Source organism: Anopheles darlingi, chromosome 2 (assembly GCF_943734745.1).
Source record: "Anopheles darlingi chromosome 2, idAnoDarlMG_H_01, whole genome shotgun sequence".
Classification (NCBI taxonomy): domain Eukaryota; kingdom Metazoa; phylum Arthropoda; class Insecta; order Diptera; family Culicidae; genus Anopheles; species Anopheles darlingi.
The window spans coordinates 78,961,057-78,977,477 of NC_064874.1; the positions used below are offsets into that span (position 1 = coordinate 78,961,057).

The 16,421-nt window shown below is 48.9% G+C and overlaps 4 protein-coding genes across 7 annotated transcripts in view; 1 reads left to right on the forward strand and 3 right to left on the reverse strand.

Moving 5' to 3' along the window:
- Positions 1–3,281, reverse strand: part of LOC125960093 (mitochondrial uncoupling protein 4) — a 6,799-nt gene extending 3,518 nt beyond the window's left edge. The window contains exons 1-2 of one of the 4 annotated variants that reach the window (XM_049693282.1): positions 3,043–3,281; positions 2,163–2,933 (exon numbers count right to left, since the gene is read on the reverse strand). Coding sequence is in view for 1 of the 4 variants with exons in the window: in XM_049693279.1 (XP_049549236.1) it covers positions 1,533–1,560 (28 nt within the window). In the remaining 3 variants the exon portion in view is untranslated. Of the gene's footprint in view, positions 354–1,532; positions 1,827–2,162 lie in introns of those variants that run through there. The other 3 variants (XM_049693280.1, XM_049693279.1, XM_049693283.1) reach the window with 3 other exon arrangements.
- Positions 3,282–3,564: 283 nt separating this feature from the next.
- On the reverse strand, positions 3,565–9,554 carry LOC125960025 (nidogen). Its single transcript, XM_049693126.1, has 9 exons — positions 8,805–9,554; positions 7,572–8,051; positions 7,251–7,492; positions 6,428–7,172; positions 6,054–6,350; positions 5,814–5,964; positions 5,048–5,741; positions 4,101–4,973; positions 3,565–4,013 (listed from the first exon to the last, which is right to left on the reverse strand). Exons 1-9 carry the CDS (start codon positions 8,997–8,999, stop codon positions 3,767–3,769), a joined length of 3,924 nt encoding a protein of 1,307 aa, XP_049549083.1. The 5' UTR covers positions 9,000–9,554; the 3' UTR covers positions 3,565–3,766.
- Positions 9,555–12,204: 2,650 nt separating this feature from the next.
- LOC125960106 (5'-AMP-activated protein kinase subunit beta-1-like) lies at positions 12,205–14,008 on the reverse strand. Its single transcript, XM_049693300.1, has 3 exons — positions 13,342–14,008; positions 13,045–13,275; positions 12,205–12,951 (listed from the first exon to the last, which is right to left on the reverse strand). Exons 1-3 carry the CDS (start codon positions 13,828–13,830, stop codon positions 12,805–12,807), a joined length of 867 nt encoding a protein of 288 aa, XP_049549257.1. The 5' UTR covers positions 13,831–14,008; the 3' UTR covers positions 12,205–12,804.
- Positions 14,009–14,076: 68 nt separating this feature from the next.
- LOC125960127 (anaphase-promoting complex subunit 11) lies at positions 14,077–15,289 on the forward strand. Its single transcript, XM_049693332.1, has 2 exons — positions 14,077–14,243; positions 14,627–15,289. Exons 1-2 carry the CDS (start codon positions 14,225–14,227, stop codon positions 14,860–14,862), a joined length of 255 nt encoding a protein of 84 aa, XP_049549289.1. The 5' UTR covers positions 14,077–14,224; the 3' UTR covers positions 14,863–15,289.
- Positions 15,290–16,421: the final 1,132 nt, after the last annotated feature.

The following is a 16,421-nucleotide window of genomic DNA, read 5'->3' on the forward strand; positions in this document are numbered from 1 at the left end:
CGATGTAGTGACCTTCTCGAATGTGACCCCACGATGACGATGAGTTTGGAAAAATGGCCAGGAACAGCCGAAAAAAATCAATTTAAAAAACAATCAGCAAAACAAGTGATGTGCAAATCGTGAGCCAATCACACGCGGCTGTTCCATCGATGAGGCGTCATTTCTTGCGCTCACTGTGCCGTTGTCAGGGTCACCACCGATGGTAACATGCGGTACGCGGAGTCCGTTGGTGGCCGTTTTTTTTTTCTCTCGTGGACGATTCGCGAAGCTGCTTCGAAACCGTGGCCGAAAATAAACAATACCGGCGGCGTCACTTGGCACGGCACGGTCCCATCAACGACCACGACCACACACACCCCTATCGGTCATAAATAATGACAACGGTGTGTGTCTTCCTCGCGGTTGGTTGCGCCCTCAACGCGTAAATCTACACCGCGAACAGAGGCTGCTGCGACGACGAGACGAGCCTACTTTTGCCGCGAGATACGTAGATGGGGATGGAGGGATTGATTCGAGTGGCGAGACATTGTCTACTTTGTTAGCGCACCGAGCCCCACGGCAGGATGTGGTGTTCTTTGTCGCACGGTCGAGGGGACAACGAATGGAAGGTTTACGTCTTGTTCCGTGCATCTTGAGGTGCGGTGAATTGGATTATTGTATTTCGGCAGAGCCGCCGGCATGGGACACCCTGTTTGAACGCGGAACAAGAACTTTTGTTTGGATTTTAATTTTAGAATCACCATATGCAAGGGGCCACGGCGGTACAGCAAGCGGTTGTGTAAGCGGCAAGTGCAACCGTGGGTTAGCGAGTGTCGAGTGAGCACGTGCTGCACCACCATGGTATGCATAGGCCAAAAAGTGCATACTAAACGAGCGCGCAAAAGGTAAAATAGAAACGCTGCTGCTTCGCCGAGAGGTAGACTGTGATGTCGAAGCGTGCCGGAAGGAATCCATTTTTGGCAATTAAGCACTAGTTTGGTTAATGGCAAAACGGCACTGAATGAATGCTGTCCTCGAAGATGATTTATGCGGTTTTGCAAAGGTTCAACAAAAGTCTATCTGTCTCGCTAACTATCATTGAGGGCGACCGGCAACCGTCTTGTTGGCTCTGGTTTTGGTTTCGGTTGCCAAAGTGAGGCAGCAGCAGAGCACACGTCTCATGTGGCCGGGTATTTCCACACCATTCGCTTATGCTACATGCTTGTGGTTCGCCCAAGGGAAGTCGTTTCCAGTGAGTCATAAGCGAATCTGATGAAATATTCAAACGCTTTCCTCGGAAGTGAAGGCACCCACGGCATGGCTTCCGCATTGGCGACACGATTTCCGCTCGATTAGCCCTGTGATGTAGAGGGCACAACTGTATTGACGAAAGCGTTCTTTTGGAACATCCTTCATCTTTATAAATATTCCATTATCACAAGAAAACCATAAAATGTGTCAAGGTCATGGACGAGAGGAGTCCGCAATTATCACAAAGAATACGAGTCCTGACAGACATGATTGATATCCTGGACGCCTTCGCACACACTTACTATTGTCGTTCACGTTGGATGCTACCATTATGATGCACTTAGTAGTAGCTGCACTGCACACGCGATTTTAATTATCATTTGCCTTTTTCTCAACCTCTTCTATTTCTATAGTCTAGCTCCTTCACTAGAACTCGTGTTGGGCCTCACTAATTTCCAATGCAAAGCACTGCTGTCCGGCCAGGTACAGGCCTTCTTCGGTTGGAAAGCAGCGAGCGTAACCCAACGTACTGGGCTAGAATCGCTTTGCCTGCTCTGATGCTGCTGCATCGAACTACTTTCGCAATGCTACTGTCTTGGGAAGGCGAATCTGTTGCTAAAAACCATCGTATAGCGGCTGGCAAAGCCCCGCCACAGATGCGCTTGTTCGAGGCGGATGTGACTCGTCGCCGAATCGTCAAAGTATCGGCAAAAGGAAGCGGTTTAAAAATAGCGAAACCATCTCCACCATTCGGCTAAAGTAAGAAACGCCGAGAATGGATCGTATGGACCGGCTGACCGGAAACGACAGTAACCACGAAAGACCGATTTGGGAGCGAATTTGAATATTCCTTCCTTATGCCGGTGATTTCATGTAAATGCGGTGCTGGTGTTTCGTATATATTTTAAAGGGAATTGATAGGCAATACTTACGATTCGTATATCTTCGTGGCGAAACACTATGACCGGCGCTGTGCCAATATGCGGATGGGGCAGTTTGCGTTCCTACAATCGTATTTGACGACGTGTTCGGTCGAATTCGTATAGCTCGCCGGGAAAATTACGTTGCTGCCGCACGCCAATAGCCAATGAAAATCGATAACGGAACGGATGGGTTTAACGTGGTTATGCTCGCACCCGCGAAGCCTTTGGAATCCGATTGAGAAGTGAACTTCCGGTAGCGTGTTTCTCCCTTAACGTGTTTGTCACCTGGTTAGCTGGTGCTACTTGCTGATGCCGGTAATCCAGGCCAAGCGAATCGCATAACGGGTAGTGGATCGGCGCGAAAGTAGCGCACGGTTGGAGGAACAGCGCGGTCCTCGCCGTCCAACTGCCTCAACGTACTTTTCGTTCTCGAAGGCTTCCTTCTGCAGACATCACACGCGGGACTTTACCTTTCGCGGCAAAACCGTGGATGATTGGAAATCCTAGTTGGCGCCAGCAGTTGTTGGCGTTAGTAGGCGTCGATGTGAAAGGGCACCGTACGCATGATGCCAAAGACAAGCCGTTACATAACCCAGCGACCGGGAGGGGGCCAAGTTGCTGTGGTTACACTCGACGATGCAACAACCGAGGGCTACTACAACGAGGTCAGCAACCTTGCGCTACTGAGGCCACGAGGGAGGGGAAAATGTTGCGAAATGGAAAAGGATACCCGGTAGTGGCCAGGTCTGCGTGTGTGTTTTCAACAAAAACTGGAACGATCTTTATCACAGGGACAATTTTTGGTAATTGGACTCAAGCTATGCACCTAATAATTGCTCATATAATTGCACCAAACCCTACACAGAACAGAAATAACACAAAAACACACCGAGAACACGATCTAACCACGGAAACCCGGAGGACACCGGACAAGACCGCCGCGTCCTCTAGCAGTTTGGTAACAAAAAGCTTTTTCTCAGATTTATGATCAGCACGTCGCTGCGGGCCATCGCACTGCGCTGTGTGTGACCGACTTTCGAGACACAAGGGGCCAAAGATCACCTGCGAGCCTCGCGCAATCGGAATTTTATGGAATCACGCACGCACGATGTTGTTTTGGTTTGAGTTCCAAAAGAAAAAAAGAAAAGAACTGTCAAACCCATGACAGGTCGGGGGCAGGGTTGCCAGAAGCTCGCGGGAAATTTGAAAACGGAAAAGTATTTTCGCGGGAAAAACGGAAAAATAATTCTCCACAAGAACGAGTTAAATTATCGGTTGCGATAGGCTGATAAGTGTGTTAAATGACACTAAAAAATCCTCTGCGGAATCTGCAATAGCTCACCAAACTAGGACATACTACGGTGTGAAAGAGATTCATCGGACATTGCTAGTATACTTCACCCATAAAAGCTACAATTAGTGGTCTGTTGTGGTTTATTTAAATTCGACATCCCCTCCATCTATGGCATTCTAAGGGTTCTCTCTCTAAAATCTACTTCTGGAAAAACAGACAATTATGCAGGCAGTTTGAGCTTTCCAGGTCTGCTACCTTCTTCCATCTATGGCGATGCTTCGAGGAGGAAACACGGGTAGCTATGGTCTGGCCACTAGCCTCAGTAGTCTAGTACTACATCGTTACAATTATTGGTACACTTGCAGCTTCGGCCCGAAGGTGCTCGTGGATTGATGAGGCAGATCCTGTCCTCCGGACAGTGGCCGTTCTCAATAACGCAAGGGCTGTGGAACAATGGACATTTGTCGGTGACCGCCGTCATTCCGTACATCCTGTGGTTCGCGAATAGTGGCAAGTGGATGCTCTTCTGGCGCACACCATATACGTTAATGCTTTCAATCTTTTTCCTGCAAAGCGAGGGGACGAACATACAAACATGAATATCACCGAGTAGAGTCTTTTACATCGTCGCTTAGTATTAGCAGCAAACTTACGTTATCCAATCGGTCCAGTAGAAGAGGTCATCAGTAACGGCCAGTCCGAACGGATACGACAGGTTGCTGGCGATGGTGCGAAGCTGCTTGCTGTATGTATCGATGCACTCGATCTTCTTGGTTCCAGCATCGGCGAAGCACAGTTCTCCGCTCGCCATCGAGACCTGGATGCTGTTGGGAAGCTCCACCTGGGGACTGCCTACCAACAGTTGTCGCTCCGTACCGTCCAAATTGGACCATTCGATCTTGGGCCCCTCGCGATTCCAGTCCGACCAGAACAGTTTACTTTGATGTGGATCCACTGCAATGCCACGTGGGTTGACGAGATGCTTTGAAACCAGCACCGACCGCAGTTCCGGGTTTTCCAAGCTAGCAACCTCAATCGTATCCTTCTCCGAGTCGGTCCAGTAGAGACGGCGGGAGATCCAATCGACAGCAACACCTTCGGGCGATTTGATGTCCTTCGTGATGAACGGCTTCTTGTCAGAGCCATCATACTTGGCGGTTAGGATCTGTCTTGCATCGTTATCGCTCCAATAGATTCTACCCTCGGCGCAATCACGATCCAGACCGATCGACATGGATCCCACCGTCACCGGGTATCCCAGGCCACCATTAAGTGGAACGCGTATGTTCACTACTCCTTGGCTGACCAGCAGGAACCCATCGTCCAATCGATGGGCCGTATTGCAGACGGTACCATTGCCAATGAACCCATCCTTACAGATACACCGGTATCCGCTGCCCGTCGATTCACAGTGTGCATTCGGATCGCAGAGACTGGGAATGTTCACACAGTTCCGCTCAGGAGTACAAACGAACCCATCTCCAAAGTAACCCGGATTACAGGCACACTCGTACGTGTTTGGTTGTCTGAAGGGATATTTAAAATTGTTTAATCATGACAAACCAATGGTTGGTTTCAATGCACCCGTAATAAAACTTACCTATAGCTTGGTGAGCACGTGGCATGTAGACCACAATTGTTGCGCACGTTACACGGCGGCGGAATTGACTTACATTGCGACACTCCATCTCCGATGAATCCTTGGGGGCAGTGACAGTATGGGATCTTCTGGACCTCATCGATAACACAGACAGCATTTTCCGCACAGTACGCTCCACCGCATGATCCGGCACGAACGCAGAAATCGGACAGATCGCGCTCGTAGCCATCCTGGCATACGCAGACACCATCATTACACGCGGAGTTCATACCACAGTCATCATCTACTCCACACTCCGGTGCCAGCTGGCAGGAACGGCCATCACCTTCATAGCCCTTGTTGCACACGCAGATCGATGTCTTGAGGTTAAGAATGTAATTACAGGACGCATGAATATCGCAGATATCCTGATCGTCCAAACACGATACCTCCTTCTCCACGCACGTGTACCCATTGCCATCGTATCCGGGATTACAGATGCACTCGTACCGGTACAAATTTTCACGCCATTCGCAGTTCGCGTGCGGGCTGCAATTATTCTCAACATCGCAGGACGGTAGATCGGCAGAGACGGAACCATCGGGAAACGATTCCGGATCGACCAGACGACAGATTTGATTGAACGCGTACTCGATCAGCTGATATCCGGTGGGGCAGGTACAGCCCATGTTGAAGCAAAACGGTGCAATCTCATCTGTGGCGATGCATCAGTAGGAGCATCTTAATTGAGGTTCATCTAGATCTAGGATGAAGACGCGTTACTTACATTCATCAGCATACGGTTCCTTGACACAAGCTTCCCCATTCCAGACACTATCGCGGTCGCAGACGGACTGGCAGTAAGAGACCCCATCGCCCGCATACCCCGAACGGCATTCACATTGACCTTCAACACAATCCGCAAACTCCGCACAGCGCTAAACAGGAAAGAAGATGGTGTAGAGAGAGAGAGATATGGTTTTTAATTCCTTCAACAGGTCGAATGTCGCTAAACGATGTAACTTACGTCGCATTGTTCAACTCGTTCAACCCGCTCTGGTTCCCTCTCGTACTCATTGTAGTGGTAAGAACTGGGAGGCGTGGAAACAGTATACGAGGAAGACGTTGGTTGGCCGATCTTGTCACATTGGTAACCGTTGCCCTCGTAACCCGGATTACAGCGGCAACTATAACCGCCCGGTTCGTTGTAGCATATTGCATTCTCATCGCAGATGTTAATGCCCGAGCATTCATCGATGTCCACACAGTTAACCCGATCCGTGTTCCCGTACGGTACGTAGGTGAATCCGTTCTTACAGTTACACTACGATCAGTAAGAAAGCAAGAAGAATCTATCAATATGCTAAAAATGCTCGTTACGTGCACTGTATCCATTCTTACATCGTAAGTATCGTCGGCATTCGGGATGCAAATTGTATTATCACCACAGTTGGCCTCATCGCACGGATTGAACTGATCGCCGATGATCGTCTTGCTAAGCATTCCTATTCGGACGGCCTTCTCGCGAGGTTCATAGCCCAGATTGACGCGAGTAATCTTGAGCGTTGCCTCCTCCTTGCCAGCGTGGCCATCGTCAGTACCACGGCACTGCTCGTACGCTACATCCTGGTACAGCGTAGCCGCGATGTCTCGCGATTGCGATGCCACGTGATACTTGTGCGTACTGACTGTCTGCAGTCGTCCATTGCCAGCTCGTTGAAATTTGATGGTGTAGTCCTCGTGCTGCAGCTTCTCCAGTGCCGGAACGGATGGTAGACTTCCGGTGAGCTCCACATCGAGTGCCAGCTGATCCCAAACGTTCAATCCACTGTAGCGCTGTGTAATGTGCAGTGTCTCGCCCGTCTCGAACCGTAGCGTGCTCGTTTGGTTCAACTTGCCACCAGTGAGCTGGTAGCCATTGATCGTTTCACCGACTGGTTTCGCGAAGAGCCACGCGATAGTTCCGCCGAGTGTTTGGGCCAGCTGGAGATCCGTACCTATCTGCTCCTCCAGAGGGCTTATGGCTGTGTACGTGCGTCCATCGGCCATCACAATGTACGATTGCAGCTGAGTATCAATGTTTTCGCCATTGACATTACCTAGCAATTTTCCCGAAACTCGCAGCGGAATATCACTCTTTACGCAGCTTTAATGTAAAATAATTGAGAGAATTGGGTAAGTTGCTGCTCCAAAGTAGTGCAGCAGTCCTGGCCTGTTGGCTCACCTGAATCCATTCCCATAGAACCCAGAACGACATTTGCAGCAGTAACCCCAATTATTGTCAACGCAGGTAGCGGCCGAGTGGCATTTGAATCGTCCACCATCGGCACAGCTTCTCGGTTCGCTTGACTGCTGGTGGACCGCAACGTCCGGTAGTTCGACATTTTCCTCCGGCGAGAGTGGCCCAACACGGAACAACCATACACCCGGTTCGTTAACGTTGGATGAGTCAGTCAAATGACGCACCTGGCAGTGGGGATGAAGCAGTAGGAGACTTGGAGTTCAGAAAACGAACTCGAACCAATAACACGGAATAGAGCCTTACATTGTCGGTACCCGATCCGGGCAGATTGTAGATCCGATCGTCCTCTCCAGTGAATCCAGCCTGGGCACGCACATCCGGTAGCCCACTGTCACCGGTTTCACCCTGGATCCAGTTGATACCATGCTCCGGGTAGAGGAACTGCACGAACGTATCCGCATCTCCCTGGATGATGGCCACTTGGAAGGAGTTCTGCACCTGATTCTTCATGTTGTAGTGTCCCACATGTTCCCAGGTTGCGACAAACACTTGGCGCGCTTCGAAATCAACGTGATTGCTAAAGCTCTGATGCACCAGTAGCGTCGTCAGGTCTAGCAGGGCGGGATCGTGAGACTTGAAGTACACGATCGTGGCCGTATCGTTCGGCAGGGTGGTATCCACGTTCGCATAGAACGGTGCGATCGATGGGTTGCCCAGTGGGAACGGTAGATTCAGATAGCCGGCCAGCTCCCCTCCGAACGACAGTATACCGTTGGTGTTGATCTGTTGGATGTGTTGGGTTGGGAACGCAAACAGCAAACATAAAGCCAAATTCAATGATCCATGTTCAGGCCCAGCATAGGGTTAGTGATTTACAAAGGGAACCCATTCAACCGGTCAACGAAGGATGAGTCGTAATCTCTGAGAAGGGGCTTATCATCATCTGCGTAGCCTCGGCGGTGGTTGAAGAAGACACTTTCAAATGCTTGTCGTTTGCGTAGCAGAAACTCGTTATTTTTACCAAGCATTTGCTAACCTTTTCATTCGCTGATAAGAGAAAGCTGTAGTTCGTTCACTAGCCTCCCGTCATGGTGCTAATTGGCTTTAGTTGCTTGGTGTAAACCCAATTGAAGCCCTAATATACTAAGATTGTTTTGCCTTGTTCCCGATACTTGAACTTTAAAATTAATATATAAATCAACTTTATGTACGACGCCTCATTTTTAATACTTTACTAATTTGTCATGTTATTGAACCGTTTTTAGAGATTTACCAAATAAAAAGAAGTGCCCCACCGACAGCACAAACTAAGAATAAACTCAGAAATCGAATCACAATCGGCAATCTGTTGAACGAAGCTACAGAAGCAAAGGAGGGCTTTCCATAATTTCTTTAGCGGTACGTTAAGCTATAAAGTCGCTAGTGATTTCACTCCACGAGTCCCGAGGTCCGGATTGATAACCCGCTGGAGAAGAACCAAGTCCATCCCGTCTTGCTTCATTGCTAGGTGCTGCTTTCTCATATACGGTGACTTACATAGACGCGATCGTATTTCTCGTTGTAGAAGAAGATCGGGAACTCCAGGTCGATGTATCCAAACTCCTCATCGCCACGTGGCAGCACCTCACTGGGTTCGTCCGCGTAGCTATACAGCTGACGAGCGTCAATGGCGTGTGCCAGTGGCAACAGCGCTACAGCGATCACAAACAGGATTCGTCGTATCGAGGACATTTTCCGTTCATACCACACACTTAAGTAACCACCGAAGAATCTTTGTACAAAATTCAACTTAAAACTACGGTCCAGATCATTCACCAGCTCTTTGAAACACTTGATCACCGTGGCTGTGGCGCTCTAACTCAAACGAACCCCAGGCCCGAGCGCTTATCAAGCGGCTTCTTTTGGCTCAGGGCTGCTAAGGATTACCAACGACCAGCCAGCCTACCAACGATCGATCGCTCGGTATTGGACGAGTCTGAGCTTCTAGCTCCACGACCGATGCCCTATCGCAATCGGCTCAACGCTATCAGCACACACACTCAGGCACACAAACACATACACACTGGTCGTTCGAACACTGATTCCCATTCATAATCGTCTTTACACTCCCGTTTTGTTCCACCTTAAGATGGCCACCGGCGGCTCATCCTGGTTGAAGCACAAGACAAACAGCACCAGCAGCTGGTTACTCTGCTACTGAAACCAAACACTACCAGCGTGATGATGATTTCACGTCCGTTCCAAGCGAGATCCCGAGCAAGACTACTGGTGATGCTCCTGCTGCCGTCTCGTTCGAGATCGATCGGATGCAGCATAGACGAGAACGGATGGGGTCGCGGTCGTGTCGCAGTGTTGGTTTCGTCGTACCGCGACCTGGACTTGGGCGAGGGGCATTAGGGATTCCGGTCTACAAAAGCAATGGCAAGGTTGAGCAGTAATTCTTTAACAATCTGTTCTGCAATACTCGAGACTCGATGGAAAAGTAAGCAGAAACGGACATTTGCGTAACTAACTGTGACCTGCAATGGTAGTCAGTGAGCATATTTTCGGTGACAAATTTCGAATATTTATTCTCAAATATCAATTAGAGCCAATTGTAACAATCTCCCTTCGGATGTTCGAGACGCGTGTGATGTGGAAACGCACATAGGATCCCGGGGATCAATTTCTTGATTGACTCGCAGACTAGCGACTAGCGAGCGACCCCAAGAATTCTCCCTCTACAGCGAGCATCACGGTTGAGAGCTACGCACCATCGCTTCTGTGTGGCAATTAGAACTAATAAATATAACTGCGTGTAAACTTCAATTAATATCAGTTTTATTAATGGTGGATCGTCCGGCAGACCAGGGCTTGGGATGCCTGCCGTGCGTTACGCTGGTGACGAAAATGTTTATGATGCTAATGGATTATGAAACGAAGTCCCGCGTGCACATCAATTGAGAGCAGTCCAAGTGGGAACGCCGAAAGAGATCGCCAGCAAAAATTGTGACTATGTGTCCGGGTAAATGAATGTTAATTCACATCAAACGGCTACTCATGACATACACTCTGGAGGCGCAACTCGCGAGACCCATTTGCCAACCCAAGGAACTCGACGGTCGGGCAATCTTCAGCACGGCCGAGTGGGCTGCGTGCGCGCATCATCAAAGAATGGCCAGAGGAAGCACTGCGAACGCACTCGCAGCAAGCTGTAGCACCACCAGTTCCACTCACGCTGGGATCATGTTTTCCCTCCGGTAAATCTGGGGTCTCCCGGCACCTCTATTGCGCGCCCGGGAGAATAGTGGCGGGAACGGCTAGCACATCGAGGGTGCTTCGATGTTCGACGTGACGTGTCATGCACCAAGTGAGGCGGAGGATCGATGTTTCTAATTTTGTGTGAGATAGAAGCAATTTCGGTAGGATAGAAATAATTAAAAACATGTGTCAGCTTGGTGACTCCATATTTCTTATTCTTCCCCTTGCCATCGTCCTTCTTTCGCTGCCGCTGCCTCCACCGCCGCCGCAACATACAGTCGGTTGGACGCATGGTAGCGCACGTGTTACGCTCGATGCACCAGTGTGCATGAGTGGTGCAGTTTTATGCTGCCGCTCAATGCTGTTATGGGGGATGCTGAGCCGAGAGACGTGCACGTTAGATGCAGTCGGGCTTATTTATGGGCGTTGAGAACCGCCTTTAAGGCCTAACTGAAGTGCAAAAGCCGCCGTACTGCCGGCGACGGGATCTGATGAGACGAAATGATATATGTTTGTGGTGGAATATAAAACCAAATTATATCATCATGTGTAGCGAATGGGGGCCACTTAAACCGCTGGAAGCCCGTACGGCATTCAAACAATGTTTGCAGTCAATGAAATAGTCACTCGTTGCAACTGTCCTTGAGGATTTATGGTGTACTTTTCCGGTACCGCGCCCTAAGTATACAAAGCATGGTGCATCAATGACAACATTGTTCATCGTAGGATTGATGGTTTTGGTCATGTGAAGTCATCTAAATTCTTCGGGAATATCCTTCGCCGTGTGAAAGTAGGGATGAAAATATTTGTCCTAGATTAATCTCACCTTCTTTGAGCTTGTCTGTTTAGTTCGACCATTTTTGATTAATATTGGCGATGCGTTCTATGTGCTCACTGAAGCAACACAGTAGATTTGAGGAAATTTGTAGCTAACTAGGAGCAGTGAAATATTTTGTATAAATTTGTTTCGGTACTTTTAGTCCTACATTTGAGGATCTGCGATACAAAACGATGTTCTTTCGTTAGATAGTGAATGATCGTGAATCAGTTTAGCAAATTTTGGGAGCATTTTGATCTACAAAAATAAAACTCATTGAAGCTACCGGTACCAGAGCACGGTGGATGAGACTGAAGGTACGCACTGTCGGCGTCACTGCCACGAGTTGCAACAGGTTTGATAACGCATCGCATCTTCTAGATATTGAGCGACTTCAGTGTGCATGTGTTCCACACAGTTTACCGTGAGTAATTGATGTGCCTGAGTAGTCCAACCATTCACTGTCGCCTTCGAATAGTGTATCATTGGTATAGAATGCATCAGAAAGAGTTCCTGTTTCTGAACGTCTATTGGAAAAAGCCGCTATGCATTTACGGATGCGCACAACTCATTGCCTCACGTACTTTCGGATTTCGTTATTTCGTTCGTTCGTTCCAGCAAGCGCGCTTCGAATGTTGGACATGCGGCTTCTCATGAATGAACCACTAAAATCGCACATGGAAAAAGAAAATACCACCGATACGTCGAAAGAGCCGGAGCAAACCGGTGACAACGATGCTAGGAAAACCCTGCTCGAAGAACTGTATACGGGATTTTATAAAAATAATTGCACTTCCACGCAATAATGAGAAGCCGTCGAATAATACTCGTTGCTGTTTCTACGTTTACCGTTTGTGTATGTTGTATCTTTGAGTCGAATTGAAAGCTTGTTGAAAAACGTTTATTAAACCCATCTGTTTTGGGTGCCTTGTTGCTTGGTAATAAAATATTTACACGAAGAAACCGTTTTTTCTAATGTGGAATTCGACGTTCTTATGGTCTTAACCGAATCAGCGAATTGTTTGCGGACATCTAAGCTGCCTCGCGAGAATCGTAACAAATCTTCAACATCCAACTCGTGTACTTCTCACCCGCATTGATCGGCACTGATCCTCTGCTAGCTCGCTGGGTTAATGAATAATGTTCAATAGGCTTGGTATATTCGATCTGATCGCATCTGATCGTATCTACAATCTAAGCATTTAGCGTCGAACGGTATGGAGATAGTAGTAATACCCGATGGTGATGTGCCTTACTACTGAACGCAACTGGTGCGTCCTGGTAGGCTTTGGGATCTAATGTACTACCAAAAAGCGGAGCTATCAGACCCCTTGTTAATTTTTGCTTTTTAGATTGACGCCAAAGATAGCTGGAACCTCTGAAGGAGCGGAGGATTTTTTTGGTGTGATTTTTAAGCTCCCCTATCTAGAACGGCCGCGTGAGTGCGTTTAACATGGTCCAAAGGCTTTTTCATTTCTCTTAGATCGGCTTGTACAGCAGTGTGGTGACGTATTTTTTTCGATAACGGTGCGTTGCGCTCAACACCATCACACCGTCCTTGATCGAAAGTGCGTACAGATGATTCAGCATGACGTGATTCGGTTCCGGAAGTAGCGTTGGCTCGCACTGTATCAAGAGAAACCATAAGCCACAGTTGCCCACGATACTTCTAGAAGTTCACGCGTGTGCGTGTGTGTGCGCGTGTGCACAGGTACTTACCGATAGTGGAGTGTCCTTGTTGAGAATGACCTGCAGCAGATGGGGAGGAAGGACGGGTGGGCCCGACTCCTTGCCCCACGGTCTGCTGGTAGGAATATCTTGACCCCACTCCTTGGACTCATCCTTGCCCGTATCTTCGCTGTCTTTGGCCAGCGCTTGGAATACTTCGAAATCGGACTGACGCACGGTCACCAGGTTGTTTTTGATCCCCGTGTCATTTTCAACGTTTTTCTGTAAAACGCGGAATCAAAAGCATGATCAGTAATGTTCTAGGCATACGGCGATGGTCATGCTTACCAGCTTTGGATCATGCTTCCATTCTCCATCGACGAGGAACTTGTACTCATGATCACCCTCAGGTATGTTGATGATCGTGACAAAGTCACCGTGCGATTTGACCATCGGTAGCGCCTTCCAATCCGAGAACGTTCCACTGATGTACACTTGTTTGCCACCACCATCCCACTTGAAGACGGTGGGTAGCGTTTCCTTCTGTCCATCCTGCTCCTGGCCATCGGCAGGCAGATCTGCTGGGGCGGATCCTTCGGACATGGTGTTGGCCCTTTGTCGTGGTTCACGGGCAAACTCTGGATCAGGCACGGACTTGGAGTATGAGAACGGGTCCATTTCTTCCTCGTTGCGCACAAAGGGGTAGCCCTGAGCATGGGGTTGCGGTTTCCGATCGAACACGAACGCCTGATCATCTTTCATGGGCGATCCCGGAATGGGATCGTTCGATCCGGATTTATGGCGCTCCCGAGGAAGATTACTGCCCGCGTTGCCCATTTTACTACGGAATACTTTTCACTAAGAACAGGGTAGTGTATTAAGGGGTGGGAGAGGCAAAATAGGAACACACGAAATACGGCACAAGAGCTAATCCAGTACGGAATTCCACTTCACTTTTCGATTGTTTTCACGATTTTATTATTTTCATTTTTTGCGCAGAACAAAAACATGCCCCTGCAGCAAATTGCCCATGTAGCGCACTGCCCATGTAGCCTCACGAGATACCCAAGTAGCCAAGGAAAAATTGTTTTGTTTTTTGCAGGAAGGCCGGGAAATTTTGGTGCTTTTATCGCTCGACGCCGGAAAATTAGCCGGAAAATAACTGTGGCCAAGGACCGGGCTCTAGTTGCAATCTACCGATGATTGGTGATCGAATGTGGAAGCCGGAAGAATGAAAGTCACGGTGAAAAGTAAGTAAACATTTGCTGCAAAATCGCGACCGAGCGAAGCGCGAGAGCAGCGTTTTCCTCTCTCGATAAGGGACAGAATTTCCACGCCGGAAAATCACCCTCTCGGGGGAGAGGAGCGCACAAGAATACCCTAATTGAGAGTGCTAGGATCCGGCGCGAGAGAGAGAACCAAGGGCTAAGAAAAGGGTCAGGTTTATGTTTATCGATTTTCCGGATGTGTTTCTCTCGCACAGCGAAACCCCCCGTTTCCGTCCGCAGTAAATCAGATTCGTTCTTGTGGCAGAATGGTGTGACAATACCGCTTTCCGTAGGGTAGCCCGGACATCCTGGCTGGCTGGAAATTCGGTTTCTAAAGTGTGTTCTTCTCGTTTTATGTTTTGCAGGTTGGATGGGAGTTGCTTCCTGGAAATGGCTGGCGAACGATGACAATTGCGGCATCTGTCGCATGGCGTTCGAAGGCTGCTGCCCGGATTGCTCGCTGCCTGGTGACGACTGTCCGCTGGTTTGGGGGGCCTGTTCGCACTGCTTCCACGTGCACTGCATCGTAAAGTGGCTCAACTCGCAGGCCAACCAGCAATGCCCGATGTGCCGACAGGTCTGGAAGTTTAACGATAAGTAGGAGCGCTACGGGAGATGTGGGCCTCGGTGCTATAGCTTCCCAAATCCCACACGCCAATCATGGCCACCGGTAGGACTAGCAGCAGATGATAAGCGTTTGAATTGAATGAAAGCAAAAGCCCTGCCCGGCCCGGCCCCTGCTAATAGACATTAAAGCGTGAGAAGCGTGCTAAGGGGCGCCGGGCTCCGAATACGTTCTAGTGCGAATGCAGTAGTGAATACTTTAAGGCCATACTAGTTCCGCGACGACGAGATATGTAAGTTTATCTGTGTGCTAGGTTGAACTCCGTGGTGACGCGATAGTGAGATTAAAATTAGAAAAGTGGCGCCTCTGTGGTGCTTCTGTGTTTTAAGAGTGTCCCGTCAGGCATAGCTGACAACACCGGTGTGTCCTACTCTCAGCGTGTCAGGCGTGTATGGTCCAGTTACGATCGGTAAGTAAGATGAAATTTCTTTAAAACATTTATCACTGATAAGTCAACTGCAACGTACTAATAGGCCATAAATTGTTCGAGGTTCGAAGATGTCATCTAAGAGATTGAAGAAATTAGTTGAAACGGACAAAGCTGTGACTATGTAGGTCCTGAAACTTGAAAGAGGCATTCTCAGAAGGATAGTATAGAATCTTGTATGTGAATATCGACCATACAGAAATCTTTACAACGCGGAGCTTTACGCGCTGTATGATGATCTCATTTCCGCACAACACATAACATTGGGCTGGCTACGGCCTAGCCCGTAAAGTCTTCTTAGATTCCCAATGATTTTATTAGATTTGGAGTGACGAACTACAGAACAAAACCGCTCGATAGCGTAGATCCACTCGTTCATCTTCGTAGTATGTAAGTCAACTGTATCTCTAACCGATTGTACAACTCTAGTTCCTAGCCACATTACGCAACATTTCCTGTATCAGCATTGGCTTCGTTTAAGAATTGGCTCGGTTTGGAGGAAGCGAGTTTGCGGTGCGACACCGTCAATCGAGCAATCGCGCTAATGATCATTACACAATAGCAGCCCGTCACATGGTGGCACACCGGTACTCCACCACCAATTCATTCCGCGATGCAGAAGATGCACATGATTTGATGCAAAAGTGTGTGGCGCACAAGCGCGCTCACTCACCTGGTGCCCCGAGGGATTACAGCGCGTGCCTGAAAGCGTGCATGCGGTCGGCTGGGAAGAGAGGAGAGCGCACAGCATCCGTTATCTAGGTTCTTTGTTTAAAAATAACAAAGAACTGGCGAAAACCACAAAACCCCTCGGCACATCGCGGTCGCGGCGATACGCTTTTGATTGCGAGTGCGTTAGCAGCATCAAATGCAATGCAGATTTGAGAGCCGGCTCGTCGACCTAGTACGGTCCGGTGATGGTGGTGTGATGATGCATTCCATTGAGCCGGCGCTCGGATGCCGCAGTGCCCGGTCCAACGAGGAAGGCACTTGGGGAATGATTCACTTTTCAAACACATGCAATCGCACCGGCTGTACAAGGAATGCGGTAATGGAAGGGAGGGTGTAAATTGGAGCGTTTATGAAAATGTTACCTCCCCCTGGTAGC

What these genes read in the sequence shown, in the direction of transcription:
- LOC125960025 (XM_049693126.1), bottom strand. Translation starts at nt 8,999, where the DNA reads ATGTCCTCGATACGACGAATCCTGTTTGTGATCGCTGTAGCGCTGTTG. An exon ending in CCGGATCGGGTACCGACAAT is followed by an intron (nt 7,493 to 7,571) that starts GTAAGGCTCTAT and finishes CCCCACTGCCAG; the next exon opens with GTGCGTCATTTGACTGACTC. An exon ending in GGAACCGTATGCTGATGAAT is followed by an intron (nt 5,742 to 5,813) that starts GTAAGTAACGCG and finishes GCATCGCCACAG; the next exon opens with ATGAGATTGCACCGTTTTGC.
- LOC125960106 (XM_049693300.1), bottom strand. Translation starts at nt 13,830, where the DNA reads ATGGGCAACGCGGGCAGTAATCTTCCTCGGGAGCGCCATAAATCCGGA. An exon ending in GGAAGCATGATCCAAAGCTG is followed by an intron (nt 13,276 to 13,341) that starts GTAAGCATGACC and finishes CGCGTTTTACAG; the next exon opens with AAAAACGTTGAAAATGACAC. An exon ending in ACAAGGACACTCCACTATCG is followed by an intron (nt 12,952 to 13,044) that starts GTAAGTACCTGT and finishes CTCTTGATACAG; the next exon opens with TGCGAGCCAACGCTACTTCC.